The sequence below is a fragment of the Staurois parvus genome, unplaced genomic scaffold, assembly GCF_062004578.1.
Source record: "Staurois parvus isolate SC_StPar_1 unplaced genomic scaffold, SC_StPar_1.0 ptg000282l, whole genome shotgun sequence".
Lineage (NCBI taxonomy): Eukaryota > Metazoa > Chordata > Amphibia > Anura > Ranidae > Staurois > Staurois parvus.
The window spans coordinates 12890140-12907416 of NW_028318078.1; the positions used below are offsets into that span (position 1 = coordinate 12890140).

Sequence of the window (17277 nt, forward strand, 5' to 3'; positions counted from 1 at the left end):
AGCCCACTCTGCTCTATAGGCAGCCGGGAGTAAATGGATTCCACTGTCTGTTTACACCCAGTTACCTCCGGTCTGGTCCACCTAAACGGAAGAGTCCTCTTACGGTTTTCTTTTTCTTTAGTGGATCCGATCGGACCTGGAGGTAGGTGTTTGTAAATGGACAAAAGTCTGTGTACACCCACCTGTCCATAGGAAAGCATGGATCATCCAGTGAGGTCCTGAAAAACTGACAGATGGACCTGATCAGAGTGGGGCATGTGAAACTAAGGGGTCTTAAACTAAAGAAAGAGGTTGTCAGAAAACACGTGTATCTCTTTCATAAGGCCGCATTCATGCCTAATATATAAGCACCTGAAATAAATAAATACCTGAGTGTTCCAGAAATGTGAAAAAAAAATACACGTTTCTGCCCGTATTTTCAGAAATGTGCGAAAACCGTAATGAATATACTTGAGGTGCCATTATTTCTCACTGCACCCCAAATGTGGGTAGCAGTCCCAACATTTTGTTGTGCATTTTTCACATGAAACGAGAAAAAACTGCAAAACAATGGAAACGCAAAATATGTTTGGTTCAATGCCAAAAAAGGTACTTGAACTACTTTGGCATATTTTTTGCATGTAGGGCAACTCATTCAAGTGCATGGACTGCCCTATGGTAATGCACCAAAAAATGTGATGCGTTGTTCATCTGTGAATGCGGCCTTAGCCACATAGGAGCTGCATGAAAGATGCTGTTAAATGGGATGCTATTACAAATCATTGGGCCCCATACAGAGTGACTGACAGGCCCCCAGCCTGCCTGTTCAAAAAAAGTGAGTAAATAGTCCCATATCTGTCCCCAGCTCCTGCTGCTAAATCAATGGGGCCTGGAGAATTTTATCACTGGGAGCCACTGCCCATGGAATTACTGTTCATATACCCATAGGCATTGAAAGAATACAGGAGGGTCGGCTCTATTCCCCCCCAACCCACCCATCAGCGGCTAGTGAGAGATCCCACACAGAATGTAATCCCCTGCTATAACACACGGCACTGACAAAATCAACAAAGAGAACCAGTCACTATAAAAATGCAGGGATAGCCAGCCTCCATCTATTGCCACTTTTCAAGCATATTGTTTTCCACACCTCTCCAGATCTTAAAACCCAAAAATAACATACAATATAATGCAGCTAGATGTTGTATATAATGGTCTCTAGATGTTGTGGGTGTATTCTTTTTTAAACATTTTTTCTTTATTTTCACCTGGTTGTCCTGCCAGAAACTCACTTCCTGTTCCAGGGGGCAACACTCATCGCACTGCAATTGTTAAAGTGGTTTTAACCACTTCCAGTCCGGACACTTTTACCCCCTTCCTGATCAAGGCAATTTTCAGCTTTCAGCGCTATCACGCTTTGAATGACAATTGCACGGTCATGCAACACTGTACCCATATGAATTTTTTTACCATTTTTTTGAGACAGATAAAACTTTATTTTGGTGGTATTTATTCACCACTGGGATTTTTTATTTTTTTTACTATGTAAATGAAAATGTTCAAAAATTTTAAAAAAATGTGTTTTTCTTATAAAAGTTTGCAAATAAATAATATTTCATCATAAATCTTGGCCAAAATTTATTCCGTTATCTTTTTAGTAAAAAAAAAATAAGCCAAATTAGTTTGTAACCAAAAATTATAATTTTTAAACATTTTTTTTACATTTTTATTTTTTTTTTATATTATTATTTTTTATTTTTTTTTACTTACTGTCACCCTAGCAGTACAGTGTCACCATCTACTGCACTACTTTTGGGGGGTGATGAAGATTTTTTTTTTTTTTACACTGATTGCTTTTACACCCATATAGGATGTAAAAGCAATAATTTCTCTTTCTCTCTGTCTGCATTCTTGGAGCCATTGAGAACTACTGAGTGAGCTGTGATTGGTCACAGCTTGTCACATGGTACAAGGGTGTTGTGAATAGCCTTGTACCATGTGACCTCTGTGATCATTCACAGATTCACATGTAGTAAGCAATGCTGTCACAAGTGACATCTTGCTTACTACTTTGCATGTGATCACCGATTGGCCAATCAGTGATCACATGATCGGGACCTCGTACAGAGGTCCAGTCCGACGATCGGTGTTCACTGTGTCCAGAGGACACAGCGGGCACCTGATTGCGGTGCAGCGCGCTCCCGGGGAGCACGCACAAGCAGGGTGCGGGGAGGCCGTTTATAAACTGCCACCCGACCCTGCAGTGTCACCGTCTGGCCGTCCGGCCATTTATATACAACGGCCAGTCGGGAAGTGGTTAAAGACAGAAGGTTTTAACCTTCTGAATGCAGCTCTTCCCCCCAGCCCCCCACCAAAATACTTACCTAAGCCCTATCTCGATCCAGCGATGTGCAAGAGAGTAGAGCGCGCAGGAGTGCCCCATAGCAAGAAGCTAGGAGCACCAGCAGCTGGCCCAAGAAGATAAAGATCGGGGCTGTTCTTTGCAAAAGTATTGCACAGAGCAGGTAAGTATGACATGTTTGTTATTTTAACCTCTTCCCATCTGCCCTAAAGAAGAAATACTGCTACAGGGTGGCATGGGTGCACAAAATCATGTATATATACGTGATTTTGCATTTCCGGGTAGATGCTGATAATTACTCGCCACCGCCCAGTGATTTCCGAAGATCTCCGATGGAGAGGAGGACTGTTTTGTTTACAAACAGCCTCCTCCCTGTCAGCTCAGGCACAGCAGAGCCATCCAGAGTAGTGTGATTACAGTGAAGCACGCTGACATGACACCCTAGTAAAACACTCCCTGCACACAGTTAACCCTTTGATCGCCTCTCATGTTAACCCCTTCCTGCCCAATGTCATTAATACAGTGTCAGTGCTTTTTTTTTTAGCACTGATCACTGTATTGGTGTCACTGGGGATGTCAGTGACACCAAGTCAGTTCCCTCCCAGTGTCAGAATGTCCGCCACAGTCCTGCAGTCCCGTTATAAGTCGCTGATCACCGCCATTACTAGTAAAAATAAAAAAAAATTCCAGTATACATTCCACCATTTGTAAATGCTATAACTTTCACATAAACCCATTACTTTACACGTATTGGGTTTTTTTTTAGCAAAGACATGTAGCTGAATACATTTTGATGTAAATTTCTGACGATATTTGATTTTTAAAAAATTTTTTACTGGACATGCTTAATAGCAAAAAGTCAAAAATACTGTGCCGGCTTTTTTATAGCGCAAAAAATTAAAACCGCACAGGCGATAAAATAACGCCGGAAGAAAGCTCAATTCGTGGGAAAAAAAAGGACGTAAATTTCATTTGGGTGCAGTGTTGCATGACCGCACAATTGTCAGTTAAAGTAACGCAGCACCATAACGCAAAAAACGGCCTGGTCAGTAAGGTGGGGGGGGGGGGGGTAAATCCTCAGGAGGGAAAGTGGATAATAAGCTTGTAAACGAGCATTTACAATCACTTTAAGGAGCAGCTTTGTCACTACATACACCACACCTCTTCTTGTTTCCATTACATAGAAGGAAAGTTTTCTGTAGTTTACAGAAGATAGCTGGGAAGGCTGATTACATTGATTGAGGTTACAGTTCAGTTAACATAAAGTTACAAGAGCACGTGAGTCTCTTGCAAGGGAAAGGAAGGATTCCCGATAGTGGCTGGGACATGGGAGCCTATGGGTGATGTCACTGCTCCTGGATTTTCCATCCCATGTTGAGTGCTCCCTCCTCTCCCCTGCAGCAAATGCTGATCAGTGTAAATGTACCAACAAACCCCTCTGACAGAAGTAAATTAAGCACCTGACTTTTGTCAAGCTTGGGAGCCCACACACTGATTGAAATGCGGCTAGTCCCTTCTGGACCAGCCAAAATTTCAATCAGCGTATGGCCAGTTTCAGGCTGAAAAAAGAAAACTAATGCAGCTGCCACTGCCACATCACAAGAACTGATGAATTGCAATGTATTACATTTTTCATTGGGATTATCTAAACTTTAACTACTTCAGTCCCAGCCTGTATACGCCCCTTTATTACCAGAACATTTTTCAATTTCCAATGCTGTGATAGTCTGCTTGATATTTACTCCGTCATGCAACACTGGACCCAAAAGAATGTATATAATTTTTTGAAAAAGCACTTTATTTTCATGGTATTTAATAACCACTATTTTTTACTATATTAAAGGAAATAGAAACCTGTTTCCCTTACTTTCTGTTAAAATAAAAAGCCAAACAACTACAAATACTTTCAAAATGACTTCTTAGAAAGTAGACACTCCAAAATGATCTAATTTTTCAACTTTCTTTTTTTTAATGAAGAAACGTTCTGGTATTGAGGTGGGTAAAACATCAAGCTTGGGAATATGGGCATGAAGGGGTTAATGTGCAGATGTGCATGATAGGAGGGGTGAATGGGTAATTTACAGGTAACATAGTGAGGCAAGCTGGAGATCAGATGTATAGAACAGATGGGGGAAGGTGAAAGGCTTAAAACTGTCCTTATCTGCTGCTGTTGTTTTTTTGTATGTTACTCTGAAACCAATGAATGACTCATTCAATTGTTTTACCCACTTTCCAAAAGTGAAGGGCTCGCAGATGTAGATACTACACTGTTTATATGTCAGGACCTGGATCACCACTGTGCTTCCCAGAGTGGAAAGTCATAGTTTCGGTGTCCACCAGCAGGTGTGTCTGAGCAGCCAGCAGATCCCAGTAATCAGTTTCCACCTAATGCTGGATGCTGGGAGGGTATTTAGGTCCTCTCTTATTAGTTCCTCCCATTCCAGTATTTTGCTCTATTGCCAGATACTGTGCAGCATTTATTCTGATCCTGACCTTGTTCCTGCCCTGCATGCTGTATCCTGCTGCCTCTTATCTGCTTCCCTTGTACCTGATCCCAGTCCTGGTTTCCCTTCCATCTGTTCCCTGCATCTCCAGTTTACCTTGTTGATCTGTGTTCCCTGTTTGGGGACTCTGTACACAGTGCCATAGAAGGCTCCATTCACAGACATTGATGGCCACACTGGCTGTATGACAGTGCTTTGTCCAGTGCCATTTATAAAAGCCACTGGATGAATAATCGTCCATCACTTTGCTGTCACAAATTAAGATGTAGAAAAAGATGACCCAGAGATGTAAGCAGCTTGAAGTAGAACATTACTCAAAAATTGAACTATCGCTAGTTCATTGTCCGTCCACATCCTGAGTTACCGGGGGGACAAGTACCTATTTTTATCAATATCCGCTTCCACTTCTGCAATCCTCACCCAGGCAAGGATGATGCTGCTTACCCTGCCCCTTCCCCTCCCACAGCCTCCTGAGATATATCACTTGTCCCAGGAGGTTTCCGGACAATTCAGAGTGCTGCGTGAGCTCACACTCATGGGCAGTAGGAAGCTAGTTGTGGTTCCTCAGGAAGTCGCAGCCAGCTCCCATATCAAAGATGGCACTGCCAGGCACCCACAGAGGTAAAACTGAGCCGACTGCAGAAAGATGGCACTGGACTCCAGGCACTGGTAAGTACATGATTTTTAAAAGTCATTTACTACAGTATTTGTAGCTGCTGACTTTAAAAAAAAAAAAAACCCAAAAATTGAAGTTATTTATGTAAAAATTTTACATTCTCCTGTACGTATCACCTTGGACCCACTCCCTATAGGTCCTTTAATGTAATGGGCTTCCACACTGATCAATATCATGGATTAGGAGGCATAAAATAGCTGGGCCAAGCCCAAAAATGACATGACAAGCAGTATTTGCATACAAGCGACTGACCATTTAGACATGCTGTTTTCACTGAAGGTAATCTTTGGTTATGTATTTTTATTAATATAAATTGCAGTTTGGATTGCCTGTGTTGGTGACAGGTTTACTCTGACAAACTGAAGATCACTTGTAGTATTGCAGAAAATAATATTTATTAAATGAAATTATAAGAGAAATATAGGCACTACCTTATTTTAAGCTATGATGGGTTTACATTATGTTTCTAACCAGTTTTTTTTTACAGTAGCTATAGTAAAAATTGAGCTGGTGTGTGAATTTTCTTATATCTCTGGTGGGAAAAAATACATAATCATATTTAAAGTGGAACCCCAGCCAGGACTTTTATTCAATGTTTATTCAATGTTGTACAGAGTGGAAAAGGGTTAGAATGTTTTCAAAGTTCTGCTGATGTTTGCTGTTAGAAACCAGGGGGCCCATACAGCCAACATGACAGCCCCCTAAAAAAAACCCAGTTTACTATGCTTCAGTTAAGAATGAACACAGTGGGGTTCACAGCTGCACCAGATTCTGAATCAACCAGTTTTAGTAAATCTCCCCCAGTGAGTGATAGGTACCCATCACGCCTTGTGTTTATTCAGGAAAGGACTGGAAAATGTGACATATTTACTGGACCCTTCCCCTACTCTCCATCCTGAAGGATCCTATTGTGTGCTTGCAGTTTCCAGTGGGAAGGAGAGGAGGGAAGCCGGCAGCATTTGGGAGATGAGGCACACAGGGGGCCTGGGCAGCAGGGGGAAATGTATGATGCACAGGGAGGGTGATGGGTGCAGCGGGGGGGGGGGGCAATTACTGTATTCCCCTGTATGACTCTCTCTGCAACAGTTGAAAGCTAGCAGGAGGGAGAGAAGAAGAAGACAGCTTTCAGCCCCTTCAGAGAAAGTCAGACAGGGAATCGGTTCCAGTAATTGGCCCCCGCCCACATCTGATTCACCCAGCTGCCTGGGCCCCCCTGCTGGTCTGGGCCCCATATAGGAGGAGGGGTGGTACCCCCTCTAATCCCCAACCCTGGCTGTCTATATCCCCACTGCAGAGATTTTCCTAATTTCCTGTTTTACTGACACCACCCAAAGTGATGGGAAATCTCCCCAACACAGCAAAGAAAGCAATACATTTGGACAGGGGCTCTATTCCGTCTGCACTGCATTAACATTTTTAAAAATATATATATTTTGCCAAAGTCCACCTTTATTTACAAAAATATTGCAAGGTACATTTATTATAGGCAGCAAAAAGATTTCATTGCAGTCATGATGTTAATGCTTAGTTCAAGTGTGTTTGAATGGGTCATCATGTTGACAGTAACCTTGTAATGAAAATTCTGACACATTTTTCATATCTCTCCTTAGGTAATTTTAAGGGTGTGTGCAAACAGATTGACCACTTTCCAGAGGATGCAGATTATGAAGCAGACACTGCCGAATATTTTCTCCGTAAGTCCACTGATTTGTTTGCTTGCCTGTTCACATGAATATATTAAAGCAAGCCTGTGTTTTGCCCATTGAGTGCAAAGCAATATGATGGCTTTAAGCAGACCTTGTGCTAAAATGCAATGTCTGGGCCCCTTACTATATAGAAAATCATCTGTTGAGAGTATGTCCAAAAGATACTTGTAAGGTTAAGTTCAAGTGGGCGGCCAGGGGTGGTAAAAACAGCCTGCATGCTATATTTTCATTTACTTACATTCCTCTGTTTTCATTTCCTCTAGTTATTATACATGAGGCCCACGGGTCTTCTAAGCATATTGGACATTTTACTGCCTCAAAATGTTCAAACACATTGCTGAAATTACTCACTTATTTTGTATAACACATCAAGAAATGAAACAGCTCTTCGCAGTCTGTGTTCCCTACGAGCTTCTAGAGGAACCCAAATATTTTCTTCTTAGTTTCACAGTTGTTAGCCTGCATCGAAGTAAGCCCATGTTTAATGATTTCACGCTAGAAACAGTAAGATATGTTAAAAATTGCATTTACATTAACCTTTTAATTTCATATAAGCCATGATGGTAAAATGTGAGATATGAAAATAAAACAGCATATTCAATAATGCGTGACAATGACGATGATGATGATGTGCAAATTTCAGTAACCCAATTGCAGCCAATCAGAATTCTCTATTACAGCTAGAGAGATTTTTATAGTTGACGTGTCAATGCACAATCTATATCATCACTGTTTCTTTTTTTTTACATTCTTTATTTAAGAAAGGGTTACATCACATACTGTACACAAAACAGAGAGGTGTTGTACAGATCATATTCATCAGGAAGAAAATACTGTAGATCGCATGGATATTACAGGTTATGAAATCAATTGTCTATACCTCTATAGAAGCTTTACGTACATTTCAAACAAGTGGCTGAAGGCATGTTCTAAGTACTGCAATGTCACCCAGATTTTAGTAAAGAAACAAAATGAAGGAATTGGTTATAGGGTAAGGGGGGAGGATGGGTATTCAATTAATGCGGTCTTCAGTTTGGGGGCAATTCAGCTTGGTGGTGAGTAGTGGGGTTTGGAAAAAAAAAGAAAAACAAAAGTGTGGGGGAGGGGGGAGAAGGCAAGATAAGGAACCAATGGTGGTTGGGGGGGGGGGGATGGGAGAGATGGGACTCACAATCCTGTACCATCTGCAGGCATGTAGGGATAAGGGTACTGTCCCACTGGGCCTTCTGACGCAATTCCAACACAGTAAGAATAAAGAAGTAGGTTGACTGCTGTCCAATCACTGTTTTTTGTTTGTTTGTTTGTTTGTTTGTTTTGCTTTGCTTTTGTTTGCACTGCATCAGTAAATTGGTCACATAGGGATCACAAAAGAATAAACATAAAAAAAATGATTTGCCCAGGACCACCCAGAATAGGCAGTCTACCAAAGAAAATATTATAGACAATGTCGCATAGGTAAAAAAAATAAAAAATCAGTGAACTACTAATGTTAGCAAGCAAACACTGCAGTTATTCTTAAAGGGAAATTATAGTGTTTTTAGTGAGTCCACATTTCATTGTTTACCTTAAAGGGTACCACCCCTTGGACCTTGCTTCTCATAGCAGCTGACAACTCATGGGGCCCCCGGGCAATAGGGGATCATGGGGCCCCTGTGTCCTCACCCACACTCAAACCACACCCAAAATGAAAAGTATTAGGGGCATCTCATGGGGCCCCCTACTGACCCTGGGCCCTCGAGCGGTGCCCGAGTGCCCAAATGGTCAGTCCGCCCCTGGTCACGTGGTTGATTGCCATTGCAGACATTATGATGGATACTCACTCTGGGACTGTGTTTGCTGTGTAAAGTATACAGACAGCAACGCAAACAGCACGAGAGCTGGACATCACATGCAGTGAGGTCCAGAAGTTAGTTTACCTTTAAATGATTCATGAAAAGGTGAACTTACCTTTTCATTATATATATATATATATACATATATATATATATATTTTTTTATTATTATTATTTTTTACTAGTCTGTTCCTTATGGGACAAAGTGTATGTAGTACTTTCAGTGTAGCTAGGTGCTTCCTAACCCTAGCTATGAATTAGTTCTAACCTTCACGCCCTTTTTGCCTGCCATAAGCAATCCAACAAAAGCTAGGAAAGAGATGGCTGCTTCATTACAACAGCTTGTCTCGGCTCTGAGTACTTTACCAGTACAAGCAATGGCAAGTGGAATGCAGAAGCTGACATGTTCCCCCTTTGTCTGCATTTCTCCTGCTTGTCAGGGGAAAGTGCTCAGAGCTGAAACAAGCTGCCATTATGAAGCTGTCATCTCCTGTTGTTGATCTGGCCATGGCACAAGGGGAAGGGGTCAAGTCAGACCTAGTGGACAAAGAAGACAGAACAGTAAAAAAATAAAGTGACACCTCTAACCAATATTACAGATAGCTAAAAAGATTATTAGTGTCGTTGTTTACATATTTAAGAGGTGGAAATTTCTCATTGCTCAAGGAACACCTAAGAACCCTGATTGAGAAAGACTGGTCTAATGGGTAATATAAAGCTGAAGATTTTTTTCTTATTACATGGTCTTGCAACAGCCAACAGTCCTTTCCTTTGCTCTCCAGTGCTGGAATGTAGGCAGGAACTCCTACATCATATACAATTCAGGGCCAGAAGTTCTGCTGGTCCTGATTGTGTGTGACTATGTAAATGAGAGGAGCAGTGAAATACAGGTCAGAGCCTGGGGAGGAAAGTGGCTTCAGGGGACTGGTCATCACAACTGGAATAGGTAGGGAGGAGTAAGACAATGGGACCATGGAGTAAGGTAAGTAATACTCTGTTTTGATCATCCCCTACACAAAAAAGCTTTATATTAATCATTAGTTGTTGGGGGGATCAATTGTAATTTTTTAATTTTTGCCACGAGTTAATATTAAGGTCTGTTTCACACTAGTGCGATTTCAGATTTGATTTGAGCATGACAAAGGAAATCACATTGTTTTCAATGGTGTCCGTTTACATCAATGGGACTGAGCGTGCAGCATTTTTGGAAAAGGTTCCTGTACTGGTGTGATTCCAGTGCGATGTTGGTGCCATAAAATATACTCACCCTATCAAAGTTGAATCCAAGTAGCACTACAAAAATCACACTAAAAGTTGGATCAAAATCGTATTGCAGCACTGTGAATTGAGCCAATAAGGCACCAACCGCATAGGGAGAGCATTGTTTTCGATGAACAAATATAGTCGCATCTATAAATATACAGTATAAAATTACAAAACATATACAGATCAAGATTTTTAAACCACATTGATTAGATTATTTATATTAAACTGGTCTCTTACTTCTATTTTTCAAAAAGTCTATTTGATTGATTTCAATTGGCTTTTTCTGTAATCCACTGCAACCATGATCCAGAAAGCACCTCATATTTGTAATGGGAGATTATGTCTGTAGCTTGTGCCTTGCAACTTCCTCATTTTCTCTGCTTCCTGTATGACCAATCTGACTCATAGTTCTCCAACTGATAGCTGTAAGGACCTGTAAATATTGATACTCTATAGCAGTGCCCAAAAAAGAAAATCTGGGCCCCCTTCAGTTTTATGCCATAATGTGCTAGTATGCAGTGAATACTAGCTCATTATGACATACATATCTATAAAACAAAACCCTCCAGCGGCACTCTGTCACTGCTGCCGGGGCTTCCATCTTCACCTCATCTTCCTTCTGAGTTTGCGAGCTCCTACCAATTGTATGGTCAAACCATGATGACGTCAGTCCCGTGGATGTGTAAGGGAGCCATGGCATAGTGCTCTGCATTCCACGGCATCCTGGTCCTGAATGCAGGGTGTCATTACACATGCATGGGTGATGTCATCGGCTATTGCCGATCTGAATATCTTCTAAATGGTGCACGTTTAGAAGGTATTCATTGTACCCACAGGTAAACATGACCGTAAGCTTATATGTAGGTATAATTCCACACACAGAGTCAGTGGCGGACTGACAACTCATGGGTCCCCCGGGCAATAGGGGATCATGGGGCCCCTGTGTCCTTGCCCAAACTCAAAAAAGCCTATGAAAAAGGTACCAGGGGCATCTCATGGGGCCCCCTACTGACCCCGGGCCCTCGGGCAGTGCCTGAGTTTCCAAATGGTCAGTCCGCCCCTGCACAGAGTTAACTACCACTTAAAGTTTAGACTGGAGTGTACCTCAAATTTCCAACTTCTATACACAATTGTGATACAGATACTAAGACATACACAATTTAGGTTATCAATTGATATGAAGCCATAAACACATAACGTATCCTCCAAACCCACAGCTGGAACAGTGCATTGAAAAATTGTCCATATGTAAAAATCTTCATGGTGAATCAATACTCCAACTCTAAGTGATTGAAACACTCCTCTTCATGAACCGTGTTCTACTCATGCTACCTTTCCATTAGGAATGCACTCACCTTAATGCCTGAGCTATTATACGTAGACAGGCCAGACTGGCGTGTGTCCCTTCTCCAGGCTTTTATTAGTCGCATCTGCTTCATGAAATGTTCTGTGCAGCATCTCTCAAAACTAAAAAAGGGAATGCAGCCACATAGCATAAAACAGTATGCACAATTAATTTTAAAACAAAAAAACACTCTCAAATAAAAGGTGCACTCCAATCTGCACACAGGAAAAAAATGGTTTGCATAAATTGTTGGCATACCATTAACTACTTCAGTACTAACTTGTAATATCCCTTCATTACCAGGCCATTTTTCAGTTTTCAGTATTGTGATACTTTCTGACAATTTCTCAGCATGCGACAGTGTACCCAAATCAATTTTATGTCATTTACTGAGGCAGATAGAACTTTCCTTTGGTGGTATTAATCACCACTGAGGGTTTTTATATTTTACTAAATAAAGGAAAAAAGACCAAACCATTTGAAAAAAAAACAATTTATCTTACTTTCTGTTACCAAAAATATCAAATACAGATGCCAGAACAGCAAAGGAATTGATCTAATGGTCCCTTTTTGGAAAAAAGACACCCCAAGTTGATCTATTTTTTTCCAACATTCTGGTATTGATTGGGTAAAAACATGGAGCTTGCTAATGGTGCACCAAATACATTCAATGTACAGGTAATACACAGAGGAAGGAAGAGTTGAAGGGGTTAATGTGCAGCTCATATGAGGTGGAAGGAAGGAGATGAAAATGTGCAGTTGTGCAGGACAAGGGAGGTGAAGGGGTCAATAAACAGGACACTGTAGAGACAGGTAAGGGCTGGGATAGAAGACGAGGGTGGGAATGAAAAAGTTATAAACCACCTCGCAACCTTGGGATCCACTGTTCTGGAACTATTGAATAAATGATTCATTCATTAGTTATTTCATACTCCCCTTCCTCTGTTGTAAGACAAAGTCTCTCTAATGTAAACACTACACTGTTTACATCTGTGATCAATGCAATTGGTCATCACAGCTATCACATGATACAGAACCACTTGGATTTGTACAAGGTGTCTGTGAATTAAGCCATCCAGTGATGGCCCAAAATTAATAATTAAGCCATCCAGTGATGGCATCATTGGATGGCTCAAGAGAAAATAGTTTTATTACCATGCAGCAGCAGATCACTATAGTGTTGATCTACTGCTGTAGGGAGATGCTGGACAGACCCGCAACAACTCTGCCTGGGCCTCCGTACATTACTCATGATGTCACATCACTTTCAATGTAAACACAATGTTAAAAAGCATTGTGTTTACGTTGGATCATTACAGCGATCTGCTTCAAACACTCTTGAATCACTGTGTAGCTAGATCCAAAGCTGGATACAGATCATTTGAGCTCCTGGGCTCACTGCTGGATGCTGGCTGTTACTGACAGCCTACACCCATGCCTCGACCTACCAGAGCAGCTGGTTCCCAGTGCCGCACCTATTTGCCCCAATGTTAGATTTGATTTTACATTCTTGCATTCCATATTATTTCTTGTATTATTGCAGAGATTTGTAGATCAGCTGCAATAGAACAAACACTCAGATTTAGCATCTCCCTACTGCCCTCCTTAACAATTGGTAAGATAAGTTGTCAGCAATGCAGGGAAGTGATTTCCAAGTATGACCTAAAATTATCCCATAACCTCCTTCTCTGGAGCATGTCCCAGCATTCGTTTTTTTTAATCTTGCTCCTGTAGGAGAAACAGCTTTTGCTACTCCATATCAAATCTTGCCGGGGCAGCTGCTAGGAATCAGAAGGGTTCTTTACATCAGTTCCTTTTGATGTAGGAAAATCCTCAGACCTACATCTCCTAACAGCCTTTTTCTTACACATAGCCTATAAGTGGCAGCATAGTTTTTACTGGGAATAAATTCAACGTGTGCATGTGGAGAGGGACAGAGAGGGGGAAAGATAAGTAGAAATTAGTATGAGAGCCCAAGCAGGACTAACAATATATCTTGGGATTTCAGTGCAGCAGAGACAGTGCTTTAAGCCACCAACAGCGAGTTAGGAGTTCACTTAATTTCTGGTAGGATCACCAGGTATTTTTCTGCACTTGCAGCAATTTTAAAGAGATAAAACATGCAATGCATATTTATTTTATTGACTTATTAATTATAGGCATTTATATAGCACTGATAATGATAATGTACAGATAATGTACATATTGTACATTCACAATAGCCTCTGGCTTCAAGCAACTTCCAAACTAAGGTCTCTATCTCTCATGCATAGATATACAGTACATACTAGGGCCAATTTAAGCAGAATCCAGTTAACCCACCAGCGTGTCTTTGGAGTGTGGGAGTAAACCGGAGTGCTTGGAAGAAAACCATGGAGGCCATGTACACTACAGGAAGAAAATGTCCTCATTAGGATTTACTGCATAGACATAATGGATTTTTAAATTTTGTCCATATAAACACTTTCATGTGTCAGTAGACAAATACACCAGCATTGTGAAAAGAATCCGTAAAACACAACCATGATTTATCAGAATGAGACAGAGCATGTGGATTTAAAGTGATTGTAAAATTGTAAACATTTTTTTTCTTTTAAAATAATAAACATATCATACTTACCTGCTCTGTGAAATTGTTTTGCACAGAGCAGCCATGATCCTCCCTTTCTGGGAACTCCCACCGCTGCTACAGGCTCCTCCTCTGCTCAGTGTGCTACCATAGGAAGCCGTTTCCTATTGTGGCACCCCTGCAGAGTCAATCCTGAGCCCCGCTGTCTCTGTCTATTAATGCACACAGTTCAGCTCAGCTCAGCACTGCCCAGCCCTGCTCCCCTGTCTCTGCTAATAGGATTTGACTACTGATGCTGCCGAGTCCCTGTGAGAAGAGAAAGAGAGGGGATTGATGTCTGCAGCCAGGGACAGCACTGTATCGCTGACAAGCTCAGGTAAGTATTTAGAGAAGTGATGCATAGAGATTAAACAAATCTTCCTATATAGGTTGTACCTGTTTGTCTATAGCCGTCTGTCTCCTACATCCATTTAAAGTGCAGAATTTACACAGGATCTCTCATCTCTGAAAAGCAGGGGGTGCAGAGCTGAAGGCACATCAGTGAGGAGACCTCTGACAGCTGATTGGAGGGAAGGAACACACCCCCTTCACACACCACACAGGAACAGAGCTGAGGCTGGCAATCACAGGCTGTGACCTCCCCGTCACCATTTTTCTCATGTTAGGAAAACTTTTCATAAGTGACTTATGCAGATAGCAGTAGAATGAAGTAGCAGACAGAAATGACACTTAGGGGTTTATTTACTAAAGCTGGAGAAGCTTGCATAGAAACCAATCAGCTTCTAACCTCAGCTTGTTCAATGAAGCTTTGGCAATGAAACCTGGCAATGAAACTCTCCAGCTTTAGTAAATAAACCCCTTAGTGTTCTTAATTGAGACAAGTACACACTATAGAGGGATATGCTTTTTTCATACTGTATTCCTGAGGTTTGCAAGCACTTTAAACCTTTCTCTGGCAGGTCCTTACTTCGTACAGACCTGACCAGGGGCGGACGGACCATACGGGCATTGCCCTTGGGCCTGGGTCAGTGGGGGGCCCGGTGAGAGGCTCACTGGGCACAATTCACTAAGCAGTATCTTATCGCATCTGAGTATGCGGTAGGATACTGCATAGCATTTTTTAAAAAAAATTTGAATTCACCAAAAAACACAACTAAAATACTGCGTGAGTTATTTTATCAAGTCATGTGGTATTTTAATAGTGAAAACCATGCATTAATGTTTCAGCTGTCAGCGGGGTTCCCCACTAACAGCTGAATGTAAAATAAAGAATTACCGGCAATTAAAAAGATAATTTAAAAACCGGCGTGGGGTCTCTCTCCATCCATACCAAGCCCTTCAGGTCTGGTATGGGTTTTGAGGGGAACTCTCACGCCAAAAATTAAAAAAAAAAATGATGCCCGCCGCCACTGCTACCCGAAAAAATAAAAACATTTTAAAAAAGGCTCCGACGCCGACTCCCAGCTGTGTGACTGCTCCGCTGGCTTGACAGTTGTTAAATATGTAAGGGGCGGGGCCATTCGGGGACATCACCTGTGTGACCTGCCCCTTGTGGCATCATTAACCGTGGCATGCTGGGTCAATGATGTCACAAGGAGGTGGGGCCACACGTGTGATGTCTCTGGGTGGCCCTGCCCCTTACATATTTAAGAACTGTCAAGCCAACGGAGCAGTCAGATGGTTAGGAGCAGAGCCTTTTTTTTTCTTTCTTTTTCCGGGTAGCGACGGCGGCGGGCATCATGATTGATGTTGGATCTACTTCGGGGGACATTCTTTTATTTTCCTTCTTTTAATAAAGGACTTGTCTTTTTTCACACTACACTTTTTTTTGTGAATGGGTAGCGGTAGCATGTACCCCATACTCATTCACATAAGGGGGGGCAGTATCTGGGGGGCCCCCTTGCTAAAGGAGGCTTCCAGATTTTGATAAGCCCCCTGCCCGCAGACTCCCACAAACACAGGCTAGGTTTGTAGGGAAGAGGCCCTTGTCCCCATCAACATGGGGACAAGGTGCTTTGGGGGGAACCCCCCAAAGCACCCCCCCCATGTTGAGGGCATGTGGCCTGACTGATGACCTGTAGGGGCTTTTGAAGAGTCGCCTATAGAAAGTATAGGGTACTAAAGTTTGTCGTCATTTCAAAAGAGCACAGAAATTTAAGGTTTGACATGTTGTGTATCTGTTTACTCGGTACAACCTTGCCTTTTATATTTTATCATAAATTTGGGTAATTTATTGCATTTATTTGCCTTAAAATTCACTTTAGTGTGTTTTTTACTGAAAGTTTGCATTTGCTGGACCTTTTCGGTAATATCACGTGACATAAAAAATTGGAACTACCACTATTATATTCTCTAGGGTGTCTGCTTTCAGAAAATATATAATGTTTTGCGGTTTTGTGTAATCTTCAGGCCTAAAATTATTTTTTAAACGTGTGCAAAAAATGCAAAAACGGCTCAGGCAGCAAAAGGACTAAAGTAAAAGCACCAATGCTTTAGAACCACTTTAATGTGCACATGTATGTACATATGTACATATTATACATAGCCAGGTTTTTACATTGATGTTGCTCTAATCACAATAATGCCACAGACATTCCAAAACAAATAATGAGATGAAAAGACAATAGATAATACACTATAACATAATCAGTAAATGGAAGGAATATGGGAGTGAAGGGAAAGGTGAAATAATAAAGGTCCAAAATGAGGACCAAAAGGTGTAACAGACAATAAACCGTGACCGTGGGCAAAACGCACAGAAATGATCAGGGAAAAATAAAATATTAACTAAATCACAGTAATAGTGGGACATATGAGTCCGTCATAACATAAATTAAATAACATGAATACAACTAATGAGAAAGTGGAGCAAAATGTGAAAAATACAAAATGAAGTGCTTAAATGTTAAAAGTGGACATACCACTTATCACAGAAGAATGACAATAACAAAGCACAGTGAGGCCCAAAAATGTGACCATGCGACTAAAAGGTCATAACACAATGTGCATCAAAAGGCCATGTGACATAAAATGACTAA

General features: G+C 41.4%; 1 protein-coding gene across 1 annotated transcript in view; it reads left to right on the forward strand.

The window, feature by feature from the left end:
- CACNG2 (calcium voltage-gated channel auxiliary subunit gamma 2) overlaps positions 1 to 17277 on the forward strand; it is a 197620-nt gene that overhangs the window by 124506 nt on the left and 55837 nt on the right. Inside the window, exon 2 of the mRNA XM_089681952.1 lies at positions 7132 to 7215. Within this exon, the coding sequence (XP_089538078.1) occupies positions 7132 to 7215 (84 nt within the window). The remainder of the gene's footprint in view (positions 1 to 7131; positions 7216 to 17277) is intronic.